The 16,843-nt window shown below is 53.1% G+C and overlaps 1 protein-coding gene across 7 annotated transcripts in view; it reads left to right on the plus strand.

Annotated features, from left to right (window-relative positions):
• The first annotated feature begins 9,329 nt into the window (after positions 1-9,329).
• EPB41L4B (erythrocyte membrane protein band 4.1 like 4B) overlaps positions 9,330-16,843 on the plus strand; it is a 114,730-nt gene continuing 107,216 nt past the window's right edge. For 6 of the 7 annotated variants that reach the window (XR_005659629.1, XR_005659630.1, XR_005659631.1 and 3 more), the window contains exon 1: positions 9,330-9,679. Coding sequence is in view for 3 of the 7 variants with exons in the window: in XM_039910668.1 (XP_039766602.1) it covers positions 9,419-9,679 (261 nt within the window). In the remaining 4 variants the exon portion in view is untranslated. The remainder of the gene's footprint in view (positions 9,680-16,843) is intronic. The other variant, XM_029053689.2, reaches the window with a different exon arrangement.

The raw sequence follows: 16,843 nt of genomic DNA on the forward strand, positions 1-16,843 counted from the left end.
TGTGGGCAAGTCACTTAACTTCTCAGTGCCTCAGTTATCTCATTGTAAAATGCGGATTAACTGTGAGCCTCACGTGGGACAACCTGATGACCCTGTATCTCCCCCAGCGCTTAGAACGGTGCTCTGCACATAGTAAGCGCTTAACAAATCCCAACGTTATCATCATCAAGTCCCACGTGGGACTCCCAGCTCAAGTCGGAGGGAGAAATATTCATCGTAACTGTGGTATCCATTAAGCTCTTACCGCTTACCAGGCACTGTACTAAACTCCGGGATAGATTCAAGATCGTTAGATCCCACGTGGGACTCACGGTTTCAGTAGAAGGGAGGAATAATCGTAATGATCGTGGTATCCGTTAAGCTCTTACTCTCTGCCAAACACTATACTAAGCGCTGGGGTAGATATAAGATCATCAGGGCCCACATGGGGCTCACGGTCTAAGTAAGAGGGAGAAGAGCGGCTGGGATTCAGCAGGACCCGGGTTCTAATGCCGGCTCCGACACTTGTCTGTTGTATGACCTTGGGCAAGTCACGTCAATTCTCTGGGCCTCGGCGATCTCATCCGTAAAATGGGGATTAAGACTGCGCGCGCCATGTGGGACGGGGACTGCGTCCAACCTGATCACCTTGTATCTACCCAAGTGCTCAGAACAGCGCTTGGCAGGCACAGGGCGCTTAACAAATACCATCTTTATGACGATTATCAGCCGGATCCACCCAGCTCGAGTGTCCCGCTCGGTGCTGCCCTTTCGGGCCTCCGGAGAGACGTCGGATTTCCCCAGCGGAACGGCCGCGTCCTTAACTCCAGGCGAGAGACTCCGGGGACGTGGCTGGACTTGTCCGTTCTCCTCAGTGACACCTCGCCCCGGTTCCTGGAGACCATCCCGGCCGCCCGTCGGCCATCTCCTCGTGCTCTGCCAGCTCCGTGCACATCTCGCCTGAGCCAAGCGGAGGTGGCCAACCCAGGTCAGGACCTGGACCTCATTACCACCACGGTCGTTTCCCCCCAGGTCCTACGGGTGGTCCAGGTTTGCCAACCCCGCCTCGCCAGGTTGCGAGGATCGCCCAGGCTTGACGCCCGAATCCCTGGCTCTTCAAGGGGCCCCCACCCTGACTTGCAGAAGAGAATCCTGCCACCGAACGCGGGAGAGGCGTTGGAATCCCCGCCAGCTGCAGTGGGGAGGCGGGGAGTTTTGGGCCACAAAACTCAAAGGGCACCAGAGTTCAGGCCACGTTTCCCCACTCCTCAAGGACCTCCGGCGGCGGCCCATCCACCTCCGCGTCAAACAGAAACTCCTCACCGTTGGCTTCCAAGCGGTCAATCCCCTCGCCCCCTCCTACCTCACCTCACTACTCTCCTACTACAACCCAGCCCATATACTTTGCTCCTCTAATACTAACCTTCTCACTGGACTTCCACCTTCTCTATCTCAGCATCAACCTCTCTCCCACATCCTGCCTCTCGCCTGGAACGCCCTCCTTCCTCCAGTCCTCCCGACAATGACTCTCCCCCTCTTCAAAGCCTTATTGAAGGCCCATCTCCTCCAAGAGGCCTTCCCTGACTAAGCCCTCCTATCCTCTTCTCCAACTCCCTTCTATGTCGCCCTGTCTTGCCCCCTTTATTCATCCCCCTTCCCAGCCCCACGGCACTTATGTACCTATGTGTCATTTATTGATTTCAGTTAATGCCTGTCTCCCCTTCTAGACTGTAAACTCGTTGTAGGCGGGGAATGTGTCTGTTTATTCTACCGTACTCTCCCAAGCGCTTGGTACAGTGTTCTGCACTCAGTAAATGCTCACTAAATGCGATTGAATGAATTGGCAAAGGACACTGTAGGAGGAAAAGAAAATACCCCCTTTCCTGGCAGTGTCGCCACTTTTGCTGGGCAGACAGCCATCTCTTGTTGAAATGGATGAGGAAGGTAAACTGGCGTCGCAGAATCGTTTTCTTAAAATTCAGTCGTCTGTTGTGTGGCTTGGGCAAGTCGCTTAACTTCGCTGTGCCTCGGTTACCTCTTCCGTAAAGTGGGGACTAAGACGGTGAGTCCACGTGGGACAGAGAGTGTGTCCAACCTGATGGCCTTGTATTTTACCCCAGCACTTTGTACAGTGTCTGGCTCATACACAGTAAGCTCTTAACAAATGCCACAATTATTATTATTATTATTCATTGATTCCTTCCATCGTATTTACTGAGCACTTACTGTGGGCAAAGTGCTGTATTCAGTGGTTGGGGGAGCACAATAAAACAATCAACAGATTTACATTCCCTTCCAGCAACGAGCTTACAGCTACATGGGATATAGGGGATGTAAAAATTCCCTATAAGGACAGTTATTCTTCTTTCAAACAATTCACCCGTGAGCAACATGAATATATCATTTGCCTTTGCGGCCGGACATACGACTGTAACGTTGTTCAGCTGTCCTTTTCTTTCCATTTATAATGTAGGCGTCAGTCCCAGCTTCCTCTATCGATTTCCTCCGTTGCGTATATATTGAAAAGGCAACTTGGCTTGCTGGCGAGCGACACATTTTCTTCTCAGAAACGTGTAATTCATGTATTTCTTTCATTCTGCCGGATATTTGTTTGGATTGGAAAGGCTAATCCCTCTCTCTCCCCCTACTCTTCTCTTCTCCTCCTCCACTCCTTCTCAGGAATGAAATCTGTGAGTCATAAAGGAGGGCTAGGGGCCGGGGCTGGGGAAGAGTGGTTGCTTGCGATCAATCGATAGTATTTAAGGAGTGCGTACTCTGTGCAGAGCACTGTATTAAGTGCTTGGGGGAGTAAAATAGAGTTAGAGATGATCCTTGCCCTTAAGGAGCTTACAGTCTACTGTGTGCGGAGTAGTGTACTGAGCGCTTGGGAGAGTCCAGTAGAGTTAGTAGACACGATCCCGCTGCTCTCAAGGATTTTACAGTTGTGCTGAGTGCAGAGTGCCGTACCGAGCGCTTGGGAGAGTAGTTGACCTGACCCAAGAAGCTTGCAATGGGGCTCCTTGAGAGCCCCAAAAAGCACTGGAGGAAGAGCAAGAAATAGCAACGGCTTGTGCGGTTTTGATCGGAAAGCAAGTTCTACCACTTTCTTTATTTGGCAAAAGACCTAAAGAGAAGAAAATATTCTGAGCGTGTTGGGAACGAGAGCCCACTGAAGCACAGGTTTGGTCCGTAGGAGGAGGAGAGGGAAAGCAGAGAACGGATGATCAAGCTCAAACCTGGAAACTCCTTGAGGGCAGGTTTTGTGTGTACCAACTCTATTACATTGGATTCTCCCAAGAGTTTAGTACAGGGCTCTGGGCTCGGTAGGTGCTCAATAAATACCCTTGATGGATTACAATCGAGAGGGGTAGCTTCTCACCGAGGCGCTTGCTGGGAGAGGTATAACTTCCTGGGATACAAGACTTCAGTGTCCCATCAGGAGGGATGGGGCAGTGGTAATGCCAGCTGAAACAGTATTCCTTAAGACCGTAAGCTTCTTGAGGGCAGGGGTTATTGCCCTTTTTAATGGCATCTGATCGGTGCTTACTCTGTGCCGGGCACTGTATTAAGCACCGAGAGAAGCAGCATGGCTCAGTGGAAAGAACCTGGGCTTGGGAGTCAGAGGTCATGGGTTCGACTCCCGGCTCTGCCACTTTTCATTCAATAGTATTTATAGAGCGCTTACTATGTGCAGAGCACTGTACTAAGCGCTTGGAATGAACAAGTCGGCAACAGATAGAGACGGTCCCTGCCGTTTGACGGGCTTGCCACTTGTCAGCTGTGTGACTGTGGGCAAGTCACTTAACTTCTCTGTGCCTCAGTTACCTCATCGGTAAAATGGGGATGAAGACTATGAGCCTCACGTGGGACAACCTGATGACCCTGTATCTCCCCCAGCGCTCAGAACAGTGCTCTGCACATAGTAAGCGCTTAAATACCGACATCATCATTATTATTATTATTACAAGCTCATCGGGATGGACACAGTCCATGTCCCACGTGGGGCTCACGTTCTTCTTCCCGATTTTACAGATGAGGTAACCGAGGCACAGAGAAGCAAAATGACCTGCCCAGGATCACACAACGGACGAGTGGCGGAGCCGAGATTAGAACCCAGGCCCTTCTGTCTCCCAGGCCCGTGCCCTACCCCCTAGGCCACACTGCTTCTCCTCATCTGCCACTGTCCACACAGACCCCATGGACTGAGGGCCTCAGCCAGGGCTGGCGTTTCTGATCTGTTCTCTCAGACCTGCCATTTCTCCCGAATGAAAACGATGATCGTATTCATGAAAATTCAGTGACTCATTTTGCTATTTGCTATTTAATACGCATTATTGTGCCACTTTTTGAAAAAAAATCACACATGGCATAGCCATTATGTGGTAATTATGATTAATCTCTCATCTTTCCAATCTATCTCCCCCACGCCCGCACATCTCTTAGCACCCATGGATGTATCTTGATATTCTAAGACTTCCCCTGCCTGTTGTGTATTTTAGAGCCCGTCTTTGCAGCTGGATTAGAAGCTCTTTGAGGACAAGGAGATCACATCGAGACGCCCAGTGACCCCCTTGGCCCAGCCTGGGAAGGACTTGGAAACAGCAGCGTAAGGCCTTTATATTTTATTTTTATGGTATTTGTTAAGCGCTTACTATGTGCCAGGCACTGTACTATGCAAGGAGAAGCAGCGTGACTTGGTGGAAAGAGCCCGGGCTTGGGAGACGGAGGACGTGGGTTGCTGTGTGACCTCGGGCAGGCCACTTAATTTCTCTATGCCTCCTCTGTAAAATGTGGGGATTAAGATTGTGAGCCCCAGGTGGGACAACCTGATGATCTGGTATCTACCCCAGCGCTTAGAACAGCGCTTGGCATATAGTGAGCTCTTAAATAAACACCATCATTATCATTACAAGCTGATCAGGTTGGACACCGTCCCTCTCACGCCTAGGCCTCACAATCTTAATCCCCATTTTGCAGACGAGGTCACCGAACGACAGAGAAGTGAAAGGGCTCACCCAAGGTCACACAGCAGATGAGCGACGGAGCCGGGATGAGAACCCAGGTCCGTCTGACTCCCAGGCCCAGGGTCTAGCCGCTAGGCCACTCTGCTTCTTGAGGATTAGCCTCTCAAGGTCTGGCACGTCGTGACGATCGTCACCGCAGCTGCGAGACGTCCGTGACGGTCGGCCGGAGCCGTGAGCAGCCTCTCTTGTCTGTCGACGACTTGGCCTCTCGTATCGTCTTTCACCTTCGCTTCCAAGTCCGTCGCCCCCCTCCTCATTCATAGATGGCGTACTTTAATCCACACTCTCACCTCTATTACTGTTAGGACATCTAGCGTACCCTCCGAAGCCTTTAGTTCTGTAAGCGTTCGTTAAAAGCCACTGACCGATCAATCAACAGCGCATGGGCGATGGAAAGGCCTGGAGTTTCTCACTGGCCCGGTGGATCGTTGGCTGAAATTCCAGATGCTCCACGTGATTCTGTGGAAAGGCCCACGTTCTCCGGGGAGCAAAGCCGGTTCGTGTACTGTCTCGACACTTAGGAAGCAATAACGGAAACGTCTCTGGTGCTTCTGAAGACGGTAGGCTTCAGCGAGACGGTCACAACATCCATACTGGACTCGTGATTATCATCTAATACGAATCGAATTCCAGCGGACTGAGTTTCCAAGTGATCACAGAGACGAACACGACTCTTCTCAGCAGGGGAGCGCGGAACCTCCCAGCTGCTGTGTGCTAATATTCCCTGTTCATATTCTGCAAAGCTTCTGGGCCATTTCCAAACAAGCCGCACTTGGCATTTCTGAGCTTTAACACTCAGTGGCTCATTCTAAAAGACCAAATAAACGCGTCATTCTATTTGAGCTCTTTTTCTCGTTTCATTAACTTATCCCTACTCGCTTACTGCAAGACTACGTTTTCACACGACTCCCTTAAGAATACATCATTATCTTTTGACAGATTCACCTGAGGAAAAGCCAGCCCCGGCGGAATGAAAAATCAAACGCACGCACAACAAACTGCAGGACACGGAAATCGGCATCACGGCCGCACATGCAAATGAACGATGAACGCAAACACAGTCGAGCGGATGTTTAGTCGGACAAGGATAGGCAGTAAATTCAATTGAATTTTCCGGTGGTGGCTAGGAAAAGGTCCTCGGAGTTTTCATTCAGTGATGAAAAGGGGCTCATGGAGGTTTCTCCCATTCCAGACCTAACGCAGATTCAGATCCCACTTAGAACGGTGCTTTGCACATAGTAAGCGCTTAACAAATAACATCATCATTATTATTATTACTTGATCTTGGACCGGCTGACCCCCCTCATTCACCGGAGTCCCGTGGCCCCCTCTGATTACGCGCTTTGTAAGGATGAGAAGAAGCTGGAGGAGATCCAGTGAAGAGCCAGAAAATGTGCTCAGGGGAGAGAAAAATAGATCCTGCTGGATAAATTGAAGCGACTCGGCATTGTTTAGCCCAGAGAAGCGCATTAGGCTTATTAGGCATTTCTCGTGTGCAGAGCATTGTACTAAGCACTGGGAAATCCGTCTGGCTCCCCCCATTAGACTGTAAGCTCATCATTGGGCAGGGATTGTCTCTATCTGTTGCTGAATTGTATATTCCAATTGCTTGGTACAGGGCTCTGCACATAGTAAGCGCTCAATAAATACTATTGAATGAATGAATGAATACACAGGGGGGAATTAGAGTCCCTGATCCTTGGGGGTAGAGGAGGAGCTCAAAGAAATACAATGAAATGATTACTAATAATAAAAAGAGAGAAGATTAATAATAACGTTAAGAATAATTGTGGTTATTTGGTAAGTGCTTATAATGTGCCAAACCCTGTACTAAATGCTGGGGTAGATTCAAGATAAACAGTTTGAGTTTGACTGTTTAACAATCCTGATTAATGCCCTCCCTTCCCTTGAGAGAAGCAAAAGAGGGGAAACGTGTTGGACCTAAAACGGGAGCACTAAGCAAGGCTAAGCAATACTAAGCGCTCCGTACAGTGCTCCGCACATTCATTCATTCATTCCTCCATTCCATCGTATTAACTGAGTGCTTACTGTGTGCAAAGCACTGTACTCAGCGCATAGTACTGTGTCCTGCATATTCATTCAGTTGTACTTATTGAGCACTTACCGTGTGCAAAACACTGTACTAAGCGCTTGGGAGAGTATAACAATAAACGGACACATTCCCTGCCCACAACGAGCTAGAGGGGGAGGCAGACATTAACATAAATAAATCACAGATATGGACAGAAATACTGGATATGTACCGAAGTACACATAATAGGAGCTCCATAATACCACTGATTGATAATAATAATAATGGTATTTGTTAAGTGCTCACTATGTACCAAGCACTGTTCGAAAGCACTGGGGTAGATACAAGATAATCAGGATGCCCCTCGTGGGGCTCACAGTCTTCATCCCCATTTTCCAGATGAGGTCACCGAGGATGCATATATCGTCAGCCTGGCACGTAGTAAGTGCTTAACAAATACCATTATTATTATTATAATTATTATTGTTATTAATATTATCATTAGTATTTAGTGAGCCCATTGTTGGGTAGGGAGTGTCTCTATCTGTTGCCGAACTGTACTTTCCAAGTGCTCAGTCCAGTGCTCTGCAAACAGTAAGCGCTCAATAAATATGATGGAGTGAATGAATGCATGAATGGACAGCTTAGAATTGACCCAGGAGGTGCTCAATCAATCAATCAGTAGGATTGCCTGGATCCAATCCTATTGATGGATAGGATCGAATGCGTCCAGTCGTATTGATGGATAGGTTTGAATCGATCCAGTCCTATCGATGGATAGGATTGACTGGATCCAATCCTATCGAATGATAGAACTGCCTGGATCCGATCCTACCGATGGATAGGATCGAATGAGTCCGATCCTATCGATGGATGGGATTGACTGGACCCTATCCTATGGAATGATACGATTGAATGGATCCAATCCTATCGATGGATAGGATCGCCTGGATCCGATCCTATCGATGGATAGGATGGAATGGATCCGATCCTATGGAATGATAGGATCGACTGGATCTCAATGTATTGCTGGAGAGGACGGACTGGCTCCAATCCCACGGCATGATAGGATCGACGGGATCCAATCCTATCGAGAGAGAGGATCGCCCGGGCCCAATCCTACAGATGGACAAGATTGACCGGATCCGATCCTATCGATGGATACGATGGACCGGATCCGATCCTATCGAAGGGTAGGATCGCCTGGATCCGATCTTATCGATGGACAGGATCGCCTGGATCCGATCCTATCGAACGACAGGATCGCCTGGATCCGATCCTATGGAATGATAGGATCGACTGGATCTCAATATATTGCTGGAGAGGACGGACTGGCTCCAATCCCACGGCATGATAGCATCGACGGGATCCAATCCTGTCGAGAGAGAGGATCGCCCGGGCCCAATCCTACAGATGGACAAGATCGACCGGATCCGGTCCTATTAATGGATAGGATGGACCGGATCCGGTCCTAGGGAGTGATAGGATGGGATGGATGAATGAATGAGCAATGGACGAATGAATGAGCGAGCGGTGGTGAGCGGGCGGGAAGGGGGGGCGGTGCGCGCGGGGGCCGGCAGGGGGCGGCAGGGGGCCGGCGGGGGGGGTGCGGTGCGCGCGGAGTCCGGCAGGGGGCGGCAGGGGGCCGGCGCCTTTTCCCGCCGCCTGCGCTTCGGGGCGGTTCCCACGGTCCGGACGACGCCCGCTCGCCCTCCCGCTCGCCCTCCCGCTCGCCCTCCCGCTCGCCCTCCCGCTCGCCCTCCCGCTCGCCCTCCCGGTCCCCCCGCCGCCCCGCCGCTCGGCCTCGGCCCCGGCCGATGGAGGCGGAGGGGCGGACGCCCGTGGGGGCGGGGCCGGCCGCCTAGCGGGTGCGAGGGAGAGAGGGAGGGAGGGAGGGAGGAGTGCGCAGCCGCCTCCGGGCTGGCCTCCGGGCTGGCCGTCCGTCCGGATCCCCCGGGCGCGGGGGGCGGGGCCCACCCCCACCCCGAGATCCCGCCCCCTCCCCTCCGCCCTTCCCCTGCGCCCCTCCCCTCCGCCCCTCCCTCCATCCCTCCCACCCCGCCCAGGACCGGCCCGGGAAAAGCCGGGAAAAAGCGGGGGGGCCGGCAGGGCCGAGCTCTAGCCGGGGGGGCGGTATAGCCGGGGGGGCGGGGGGCGGCCTAGGCGGGGTGGGGGGTGGGGAGGGGGGCGCGGTATAGGCGCGGGAGGGGGCGGAGGGGCGGCCGGTCCCGGTTGCAGCGGGAGAGTCCGGGGGCCGCTCCGGGGGAGGGAGGGAGGGGAGGGCAGGGTCGGGGGGCGTCGTCCCCCCCCCCCCCGGTGCTGTGCTGTGCGTTGCGTTGGGGTCCGGTCCCCGCCGTGTCCCCGCGTCCCCTCCCCCCCGAGGATGCTGCGGTTCCTCCGGCGGACGTTTGGGCGCCGGTCGATGCAGCGGTTGGGGCGCGGGCCGGGCGGGGTGGTCGGGGTCCCCCCCTCCTCCTCCTCCTCGGCCTCGGGGGTCCCGGGGGTCCCCCCGTCGGCGGGGGTCCCGCTGAGCGTGGGCGCCGGGGGTCCGGCCGTGCACATCCCCGCCGCCGGCCCGGCCCGCGCCCCGCTCTCCTGCCGCGTCTCGCTGCTCGACGGCTCCGACCTCAGCGTAGACCTGCCGGTGAGTCGGGCCGGGGGGGGCAAAGGGGCAGGGGGCAGGGAGAGGAGGGGGCCCAGAGGCAGGAGGGGGAGGAGGAGAGAGAGAGAGAGGAGGGGGCCCAGGGGCAGGAGGGGAAGAGAGAGAGGAGGGGGCCCAGGGGCAGGAGGGGAAAGGAGGACTGAGAGAGGAGGGGTCCCAGGGGCAGGAGGGGAAAGGAGGACTGAGAGAGGAGGGGTCCCAGGGGCAGGAGGGGAAAGGAGGACTGAGAGAGGAGGGGTCCCAGGGGCAGGAGGGGAAAGGAGGAGAGAGAGAGGAAGGGTCCCAAAAGCAGGAGGGGAAAGGAGGAGAGAGAGAGAGGAAGGGTCCCAAAAGCAGGAGGGGAAAGGAGGAGAGAGAGAGGAAGGGTCCCAGGGACAGGAGGGGAAAGGGGAGAGAGAGAGGAAGGGTTCCAGAGGCGGGAGAGAGAGGAGGGGTCCCAGGGGCAGGAGGGCAAAGGGGGAAAGGGATGGGGTCCTAGGGGCAGGAGGGGAAAGGGGAGAGAGAAAGGAGGGGTCCCAGGGGCAGGAGGAGGGGAGAGAGAGGAGGGATCCCAGGCCAGGGGGCCAGGGGCAGGAGGGGAGAGGAAAGGGGTCCCAGAGGCAGAAGGGGAGGGGCAGGTCCGGTCTGGCCGGAGGCCTGAAGGCAGGGATGGTGGGGCCGGGAGACCCTGGGCAGAGCAGGGGTCCCAAAGGCCCGGATCGGGGTTGCGGAGGGGGCCCCGGCCGGGCCGGGAAGCCCGGGGCCACGGATGGGGGGCCGGGGACCCGGGGGTGGGGGGAGAAACATCTGGGCCGCCCCGAGAGACGGGGGTCTCCCCTCCCCCCCCCCGTTTCCTCTTCTCCCACCCCGAACCTGTTTGTGCCCAGGTGGCACAGACCTGCCCTGCCCCCACCTGGTACAAAGGTCAAAAGGACTAGGGGAGGAGCGGCCAGGTGTGTGCCCTTTGTGTTACTGCAGCAGCGTCCAGGTGTGTGCCCCTTGTGTTACTGCAGCAATGCCCAGGTGTGTGTGTGTGTTTGTGCCCCTTGTGTTATTGGAGCAATGCCCAGGTGTGTGTGTGTGCGCCCCTTGTGTTACTGCAGCGATGCCCAGGTGTGTGTGTGTGCCCCTTGTGTTACTGCAGCGATGCCCAGGTGTGTGTGTGTGTGTGCCCCTCGTGTTACTGCAGCGGCGCCCAGGCGTGTGTGCCTGCCCCGCTGCCACAGTAGGGCCCAGGTGTGTGCCCCTTTTACCAGTGCTTCAACTCCCAGGTCCGCACCCCTCCCCGCCACAGAGGTATTCCCAGACGCTTGGGATGCGTCGCCCGGTCCCAGCCCGGCGAGCAGAGTGGAATTTTGATGCGAGGGAAAATTGCAGAAAGTGTCTTTACCCGGTGGCGATCTCGATCCTGATTTTTCCCTTGGCTTGAAACCTCCCGTTCTGGGACGGGGGAGACCGGAGAGGAAGCGCCCGTGGCTCCGGGGGGCCGAAGAGAAATCCCGTTTCCGAATATCGGCGTCGCGGAGAGGGAAGCGAGAAAGGACTTGGGGTCGGGTTGCTCTTTAGCAGCCTTAGGTGCTGTAGGATGACAAGTGTCTTGCCAGGGAGAGAAAATACGGAGGACTCCGGCGGAAATGTTGTTCCCGTCCTTTGGCATTTCCCGAACCACAAGTCTCCGCACGGCGATGGAGCCGCAGAAACTGGAGGAGGAGGATGAGGGGGAGAGAAGGAAAGAGGGACGGATTGAGGGAAAGAGGGACAGATAGAGGGAAAGGAGGAGAGAGAGATCCCGAAGTATCTGGGCAAGGTGGGAGATCGGGGCACGTGCCGTTATTTTAAGGGGAAAAATAGCTGCGTGTCCCTTTGAAGCAGAAACATTCTGAAACTGACCTGCAACTCATTGGATTTTGCGGCAGTGGCGTTTGCGAGGGGAAGATTTTCAGACTGGGGTTGGACCCGTCTGGAGGTGTCATTTTATGAGGGGTTTATTTCCTCTAGAGTTTTCCTTTGCATTTGAAGATGTCGGCCACTTGAGTTTATCTCCTGGGTGTCGGGGTGGCCACAAAGACCGGTTGGGGAGTGATGGCCCAAACCAAGATTCTCCCCCTCGGGTCGACGTATTTAGTGATGGCAAATCCCAGCGCTCTGTTCATCTCTACCTGCCTCCCCATCCTCTTCAAACTTCCGTCCTAAAGGAGCGGCTCCTTTCTCCGTCGCAGCCCGCCAAGCTCGACTCTCGGCCGCCGCCGGCTCTGGGCTGCGATTCCGCCCTGTGATCGTAATAATAAATGTGGTATTGAGCGCTTGGGCACTGTGCTAAGCGCTGGGGTAGATACAAGATCATTCGGGTTGGACGCGGTCTCTGTCCCACGTAGGGCTCACAGTCCTAAACCCCATTTTCCAAGTTGAGGGAACCGAGGCCCCGAGAAGTGAAGCGTCTCAACCAAGGTCACCCGGCAGATGAGTGGTGGAGCTGGGATTGCGCTGACTCCCAGGCCTGGGCTCTTCCCACTACGCCGCGCTGCTTCCTACGCTAAACAACATCCTCAAAACATTTCCTCTGTCCACTTTGCTTTAACAGCTCTATTCCACCTCTCCCCCGCATTCGGCAGCTGTTTGGGTACCCTGTCATCCCTCCTCCCTGTGTTTCACATCTAGTAAACGCGGCGTGGCTCAGCGGGAAGAGCCTGGGCTTCGGAGTCAGAGGTCATGGGTTCGACTCCCGGCTCTGCCACTTGTCAGCTGTGTGACTGTGGGCAGGTCACTTAACTTCTCTGTGCCTCAGTTACCTCATCTGTAAAATGGGGATTAAGACTGTGAACCTCACATAGGACACACCTGATTACGCTGTCTCTCCCCCAGCGCTTAGAACAGTACTCTGCACAGAGTAAGCACTTAACAAATACCAACATTATTATTATAAAGTGGTTTTGAGGTGAGCGTAGGCCCCGAGCGAGCCTTTCTTGTTGATGGTGCGGAGATGATAGAACTGAACCAGGTGGTGGCCCGACCAACCGGAAGGTTGGGCGGGCATGGTAGCCCTTCCGGACGGTAAGCTCGTGGTGGGCAGGGAGTGTGTCCGGTTATTGTATCGTACTCTCCCAAGCGCTCAGTACGGTGCTCCGCACACAGTAAGCGCTCAATAAATACGACTGAGTGAAGGGGTCTGGAGCTCGCCCTCACGTGGAGACGCTAAGCTCATCGTGGGCAGGGACCACTCTGTTGTATCGTGTTCTCCCAAGCGCTCCGCACAACGCTCCGTGCACGGCGAGCACGCAACCAATTCTTGTCTCGCCTCAGGCTGTCGAGTCGTCTCCGACCCACCGGTCGGTTGATGCGGCTCTCAGTCTCCCAGAGGATAATTTGCTCACCGCGATTCGATTCCTCCACCTCCTTGTTTCTTTTTTTCCTCTCAGTCCTTCCGTGCGTCGTTGGGTCTTAGGCCGCCTCGGGAACGGAACCTCTGTGGCCGAATTGTACTTCCCAAACGCTTAGTACAGTGCTCTGCACACTGTGGGTGCTCCATATGAATGAACGAATTTTGGTAGCATCCGATTTTACGCCGTCGACGCAGGTCTTCGTGTGTAGGTTTGGCCTGGGGCAGACTCATCCATCTACGTTTCCCTCATCAGTCCCTTCCTCCCCACACAGCCTTCGGTCTGTTGTCTTGGATGTGAGCCTGGAGGAGACCGTCAGCCACTTAGAGCAACGCTTGAAGAGCCGTCTCTAGGGCTCTCGGAGATGCCCCGAGCCTCTCGGGTCGGAAACATTTCCCGGAATATTGGAAGCATGTTGGTAACACCCGCCCATTCAGCTTCCTCGGAGCAGCAATCAATCATATTGATGGAGCGCTTACTGTGTGCAAAGCGCTGTACTAAAAGCGCTTGGGAAAGTACAGCCCAACAGAGTGGGCTGCCACGTTCCCTGCCCGCGGCCAGCTCTCGGGCCAGAGGACGAGCCAGCTCGCTGTGAGCAGGGAATGCGTCTGTTCACTGTTGTGTCCTTCCAAGCACTTAGAACAGTGCTTTGCACATAGTAAATGCGATTGAATGAATCCTCCAGCATGGCTTGAGTAGAATCAACTGAAAGACACTGAATCGACAGCACATTCTTTTACCTCATTGGTGTTTGGGAATGGATCCGATTCGGACCCAGCCATGACGGAGCAGCTGCGGAATCTTGTTGAACCTCTCCGCGTAGACGTGTCGGTGGAATTTTATTTTTTTGGTCCACCGAGGCTGTCAGATGTTTTAGTGAAGTGTCTGAACGTTGGCGAGAAGGTAGCCCCTGCGCTTCTCCTGGATCTGACACACTGGGTCGTTAATAAAACTGATAATAACCGTGGCACTGGTTAAGCGCTTTCTCTGTGCCAGGCGCTGTACTGAGCGCTGGGGTGGATGCAAGGAAATCTGCAATCCGATCGTGCGTGTTGCGGTCAGTCGATCGTATTTATTGTCGTTCCTCTTTTTTTAATGGTCTTTGTTAAGCGCTTATGAGGTGCCGGGCACTCTACTAAGCGCTGGGGTAGACGTGAGCTAATCAGGTTGGGCACAGGCCCTGCCCCACATGAGGCTCACAGTCTTAATTCCCAATTTACAGATGAGGCAACAGAGGCACAGAGAAGTGAAGTGACTTGCCCCAGGTCATACAGCAGGCAAGTGGCAGAGCTAGGATTAGAACTCAGGTCCTTCTGACTCCCAGGCCCACTAGGCCACGCTGCCCCCGGCTCCGCCACTTGGCTACCGTTTGATCTTGGGCGAGTCACTGTACTTCTCTGTGTCCCGCTTCCCTCATCCGTAAAATGGGGAGCCTCCATTCTCCCTCCTATTTAGACTCTGAGCCCCCTATGGGACCCCAGCGCTTAGTACGGTGCTTGGCACGGAGTAAACGCTCAACAAATACTATTATTATTATTATTAGCCATGGTTCTCTTCAGTTCACCACTCACCTTATGTTCCTTAATATTATTTCCCAATCCCATCCTAGATTTCTGTAAAACTTCCCCTGTTATCAGAGTCAGTCAGTCCGTTGTATATCTTGAGCATTTACTCTGTGCACAGCAGTGCTTGGGTTAGTGATAATAATAATAATAATAATAATTTTGGTATTTGTTCAATGTAGCAATAGAACAGACGTACGCAGGTGCCGCAAGGGATGGCTATTGTGTGGTTTATTTTTCGGTAAGTAGGCTTTTAGTCTCTCGGGTCACTTTCATCGAACCCGTCTTGGTGGCTTCAACCTAGATTGGACCGGTGTCTTGATCGTTGTGCAGTGAGTTGTACTCCGGAGAATCCATTCCCATTCCCTGTTTACGTTGGAACGTGAAGATGGGATTTTTGTTCCAGTTTGCTCTGATGTTTCCTCAGACCTCCTGGCAAATGTCTTTGTCTGTGGCGGGGGGGTGGGGGCGGCGCTAAAGTTGTCATTTTGGTGGCTGGGGGATCCCTTTTTAGGTATTTTGCTAAGCACCTACTATGTGTCAAACACTGTTCTAAGTGCTGGGCTAGGTAGACGTTGATTCGGTCAGATGGAGTTTCTGTCCCACGTGGGTCCCACGGTCTAAGGAGGGAGAACAGGTATCCCCATTTTAAAGATGAGGAAACTGAGGCAGGGAGCAGTCAAGTCAATTGTCCAACATCACCCGGCAGATAAGTAGCAGAGCAGGGATTAGAACCCAGTTTCTTCTGATTCCCAGGTCCAGGCTCTCTCCCCTAAACCGCGTTCCTTCTCGTTCTTCTTCTCAAGGGTATCAGGGCCTTCTTGATCGAGTGACTGCTTTGTCAGTGGGTGAAATCGAACCCTTTATTGCACAAAATGCTTTGCGGGAAAAATGTCCCTTTTCTCCAAAAAAAAAAAAAAAGTGCCTTTCCTCCATCTCATAAATCCATTTTTGCTAAGAAAATGAACAGCTGCCTTCTTATTGTTCCCTGCCTGAAAACAAGAGCAGAAAATCACAGACCTTCAGTTAAAGCTTGTCTGCCTTATCATAAAAATATTACCCAGAGCGATTGAAAACTAGAGCATGGTTTTGTTCTTGAAAATGGATTCTAACCACTGATGTGGACTCAGCATAAGTGACTTTGGGCGACTTACCCATGAGAAGTAGCCTGGCCCAGGGGATAGATCTCGGGCCCGGGAGTCAGAAGGACCCGGCTCCACCACATGTCTGCTGTGTGACCCTGGGCAAGTCACTTTGCTCCCCTGTGCCTCAGTGACCTCATCTGTAAATTGGGGATTAAAGCTGTGAGCCCCACGTGGGACATGGGCTGTATCCAACCTGATTAGCTTGTATCTATCCCCGTGCTTAGTACAGTGACAGGTACATAGTCAGTACTTAACAAATACCATAAAAAAGAAAAAAAAAGAAAATACCATGCTCAAGAATTTCAGTGCCAACCGAGCGCGGATGTTTTTCTGGTCTAGTAGTAAGTGCTTAACAAATACCATAAAAAAAAGAAAAAAAAGAAAATACTCTGCTCTCGAATTTCATTGCCAAGAAAGCGCTGATGTTTTTATGCTCTAGCATACATAGGTACCGGAGTCGTATCCTGGAAGTTCTGAAAACCTTTCTATCTCTAAGACATTCCCATTTTGGGGACTGTAAAGGGAATCTATCTGCCAACTCTGTCATATTGTGCTCTCCCAAGCATACAGTAAGTGCCCCGTACCTGTGCCTGATAATTAAAATCGATTTCTGGGGAGAACGAAGCGCACCATTTAGCCAGTCAGGTTAGAAAAAGTACCCGCCTTTCTCTACTTAGAACCACACTGCCTGTTTTAAAATTATAAACGAGTCCTAAATAATGTAGTTCTTGTTGCTAAGGCTCACACTGCACTGGCCGAGGAAATCAACACCTTTATTGAAAAACCATTCCTACTGGTAATAGCTTCAGGCCAGGACTGCCGCCCAGGATAGAATGGGAGGGTGGTGGGATGTCCTGTTATAGCTGTCCTGGAGGAGGAACTAGAAAGTCATCACACTGCTTGGCCAAGTCAACTTGTCATCTCACTCAGTAGAAGCCCACATGCAGCTCAGAATTGTATTTAGGGTCAAAAAGAGAGAGGGCTTTTTGGATTGCTTTCACGGTCATCTTTGGTCTGGAAGGATGTAGTTACCACACCAGTTTGGGTAGAGTAGACTCTCTAGCTGTAAACAATTTCAAGTTT

The sequence above is a fragment of the Ornithorhynchus anatinus genome, chromosome X3 (genome assembly GCF_004115215.2).
Source record: "Ornithorhynchus anatinus isolate Pmale09 chromosome X3, mOrnAna1.pri.v4, whole genome shotgun sequence".
In the NCBI taxonomy this organism is placed as follows: domain Eukaryota; kingdom Metazoa; phylum Chordata; class Mammalia; order Monotremata; family Ornithorhynchidae; genus Ornithorhynchus; species Ornithorhynchus anatinus.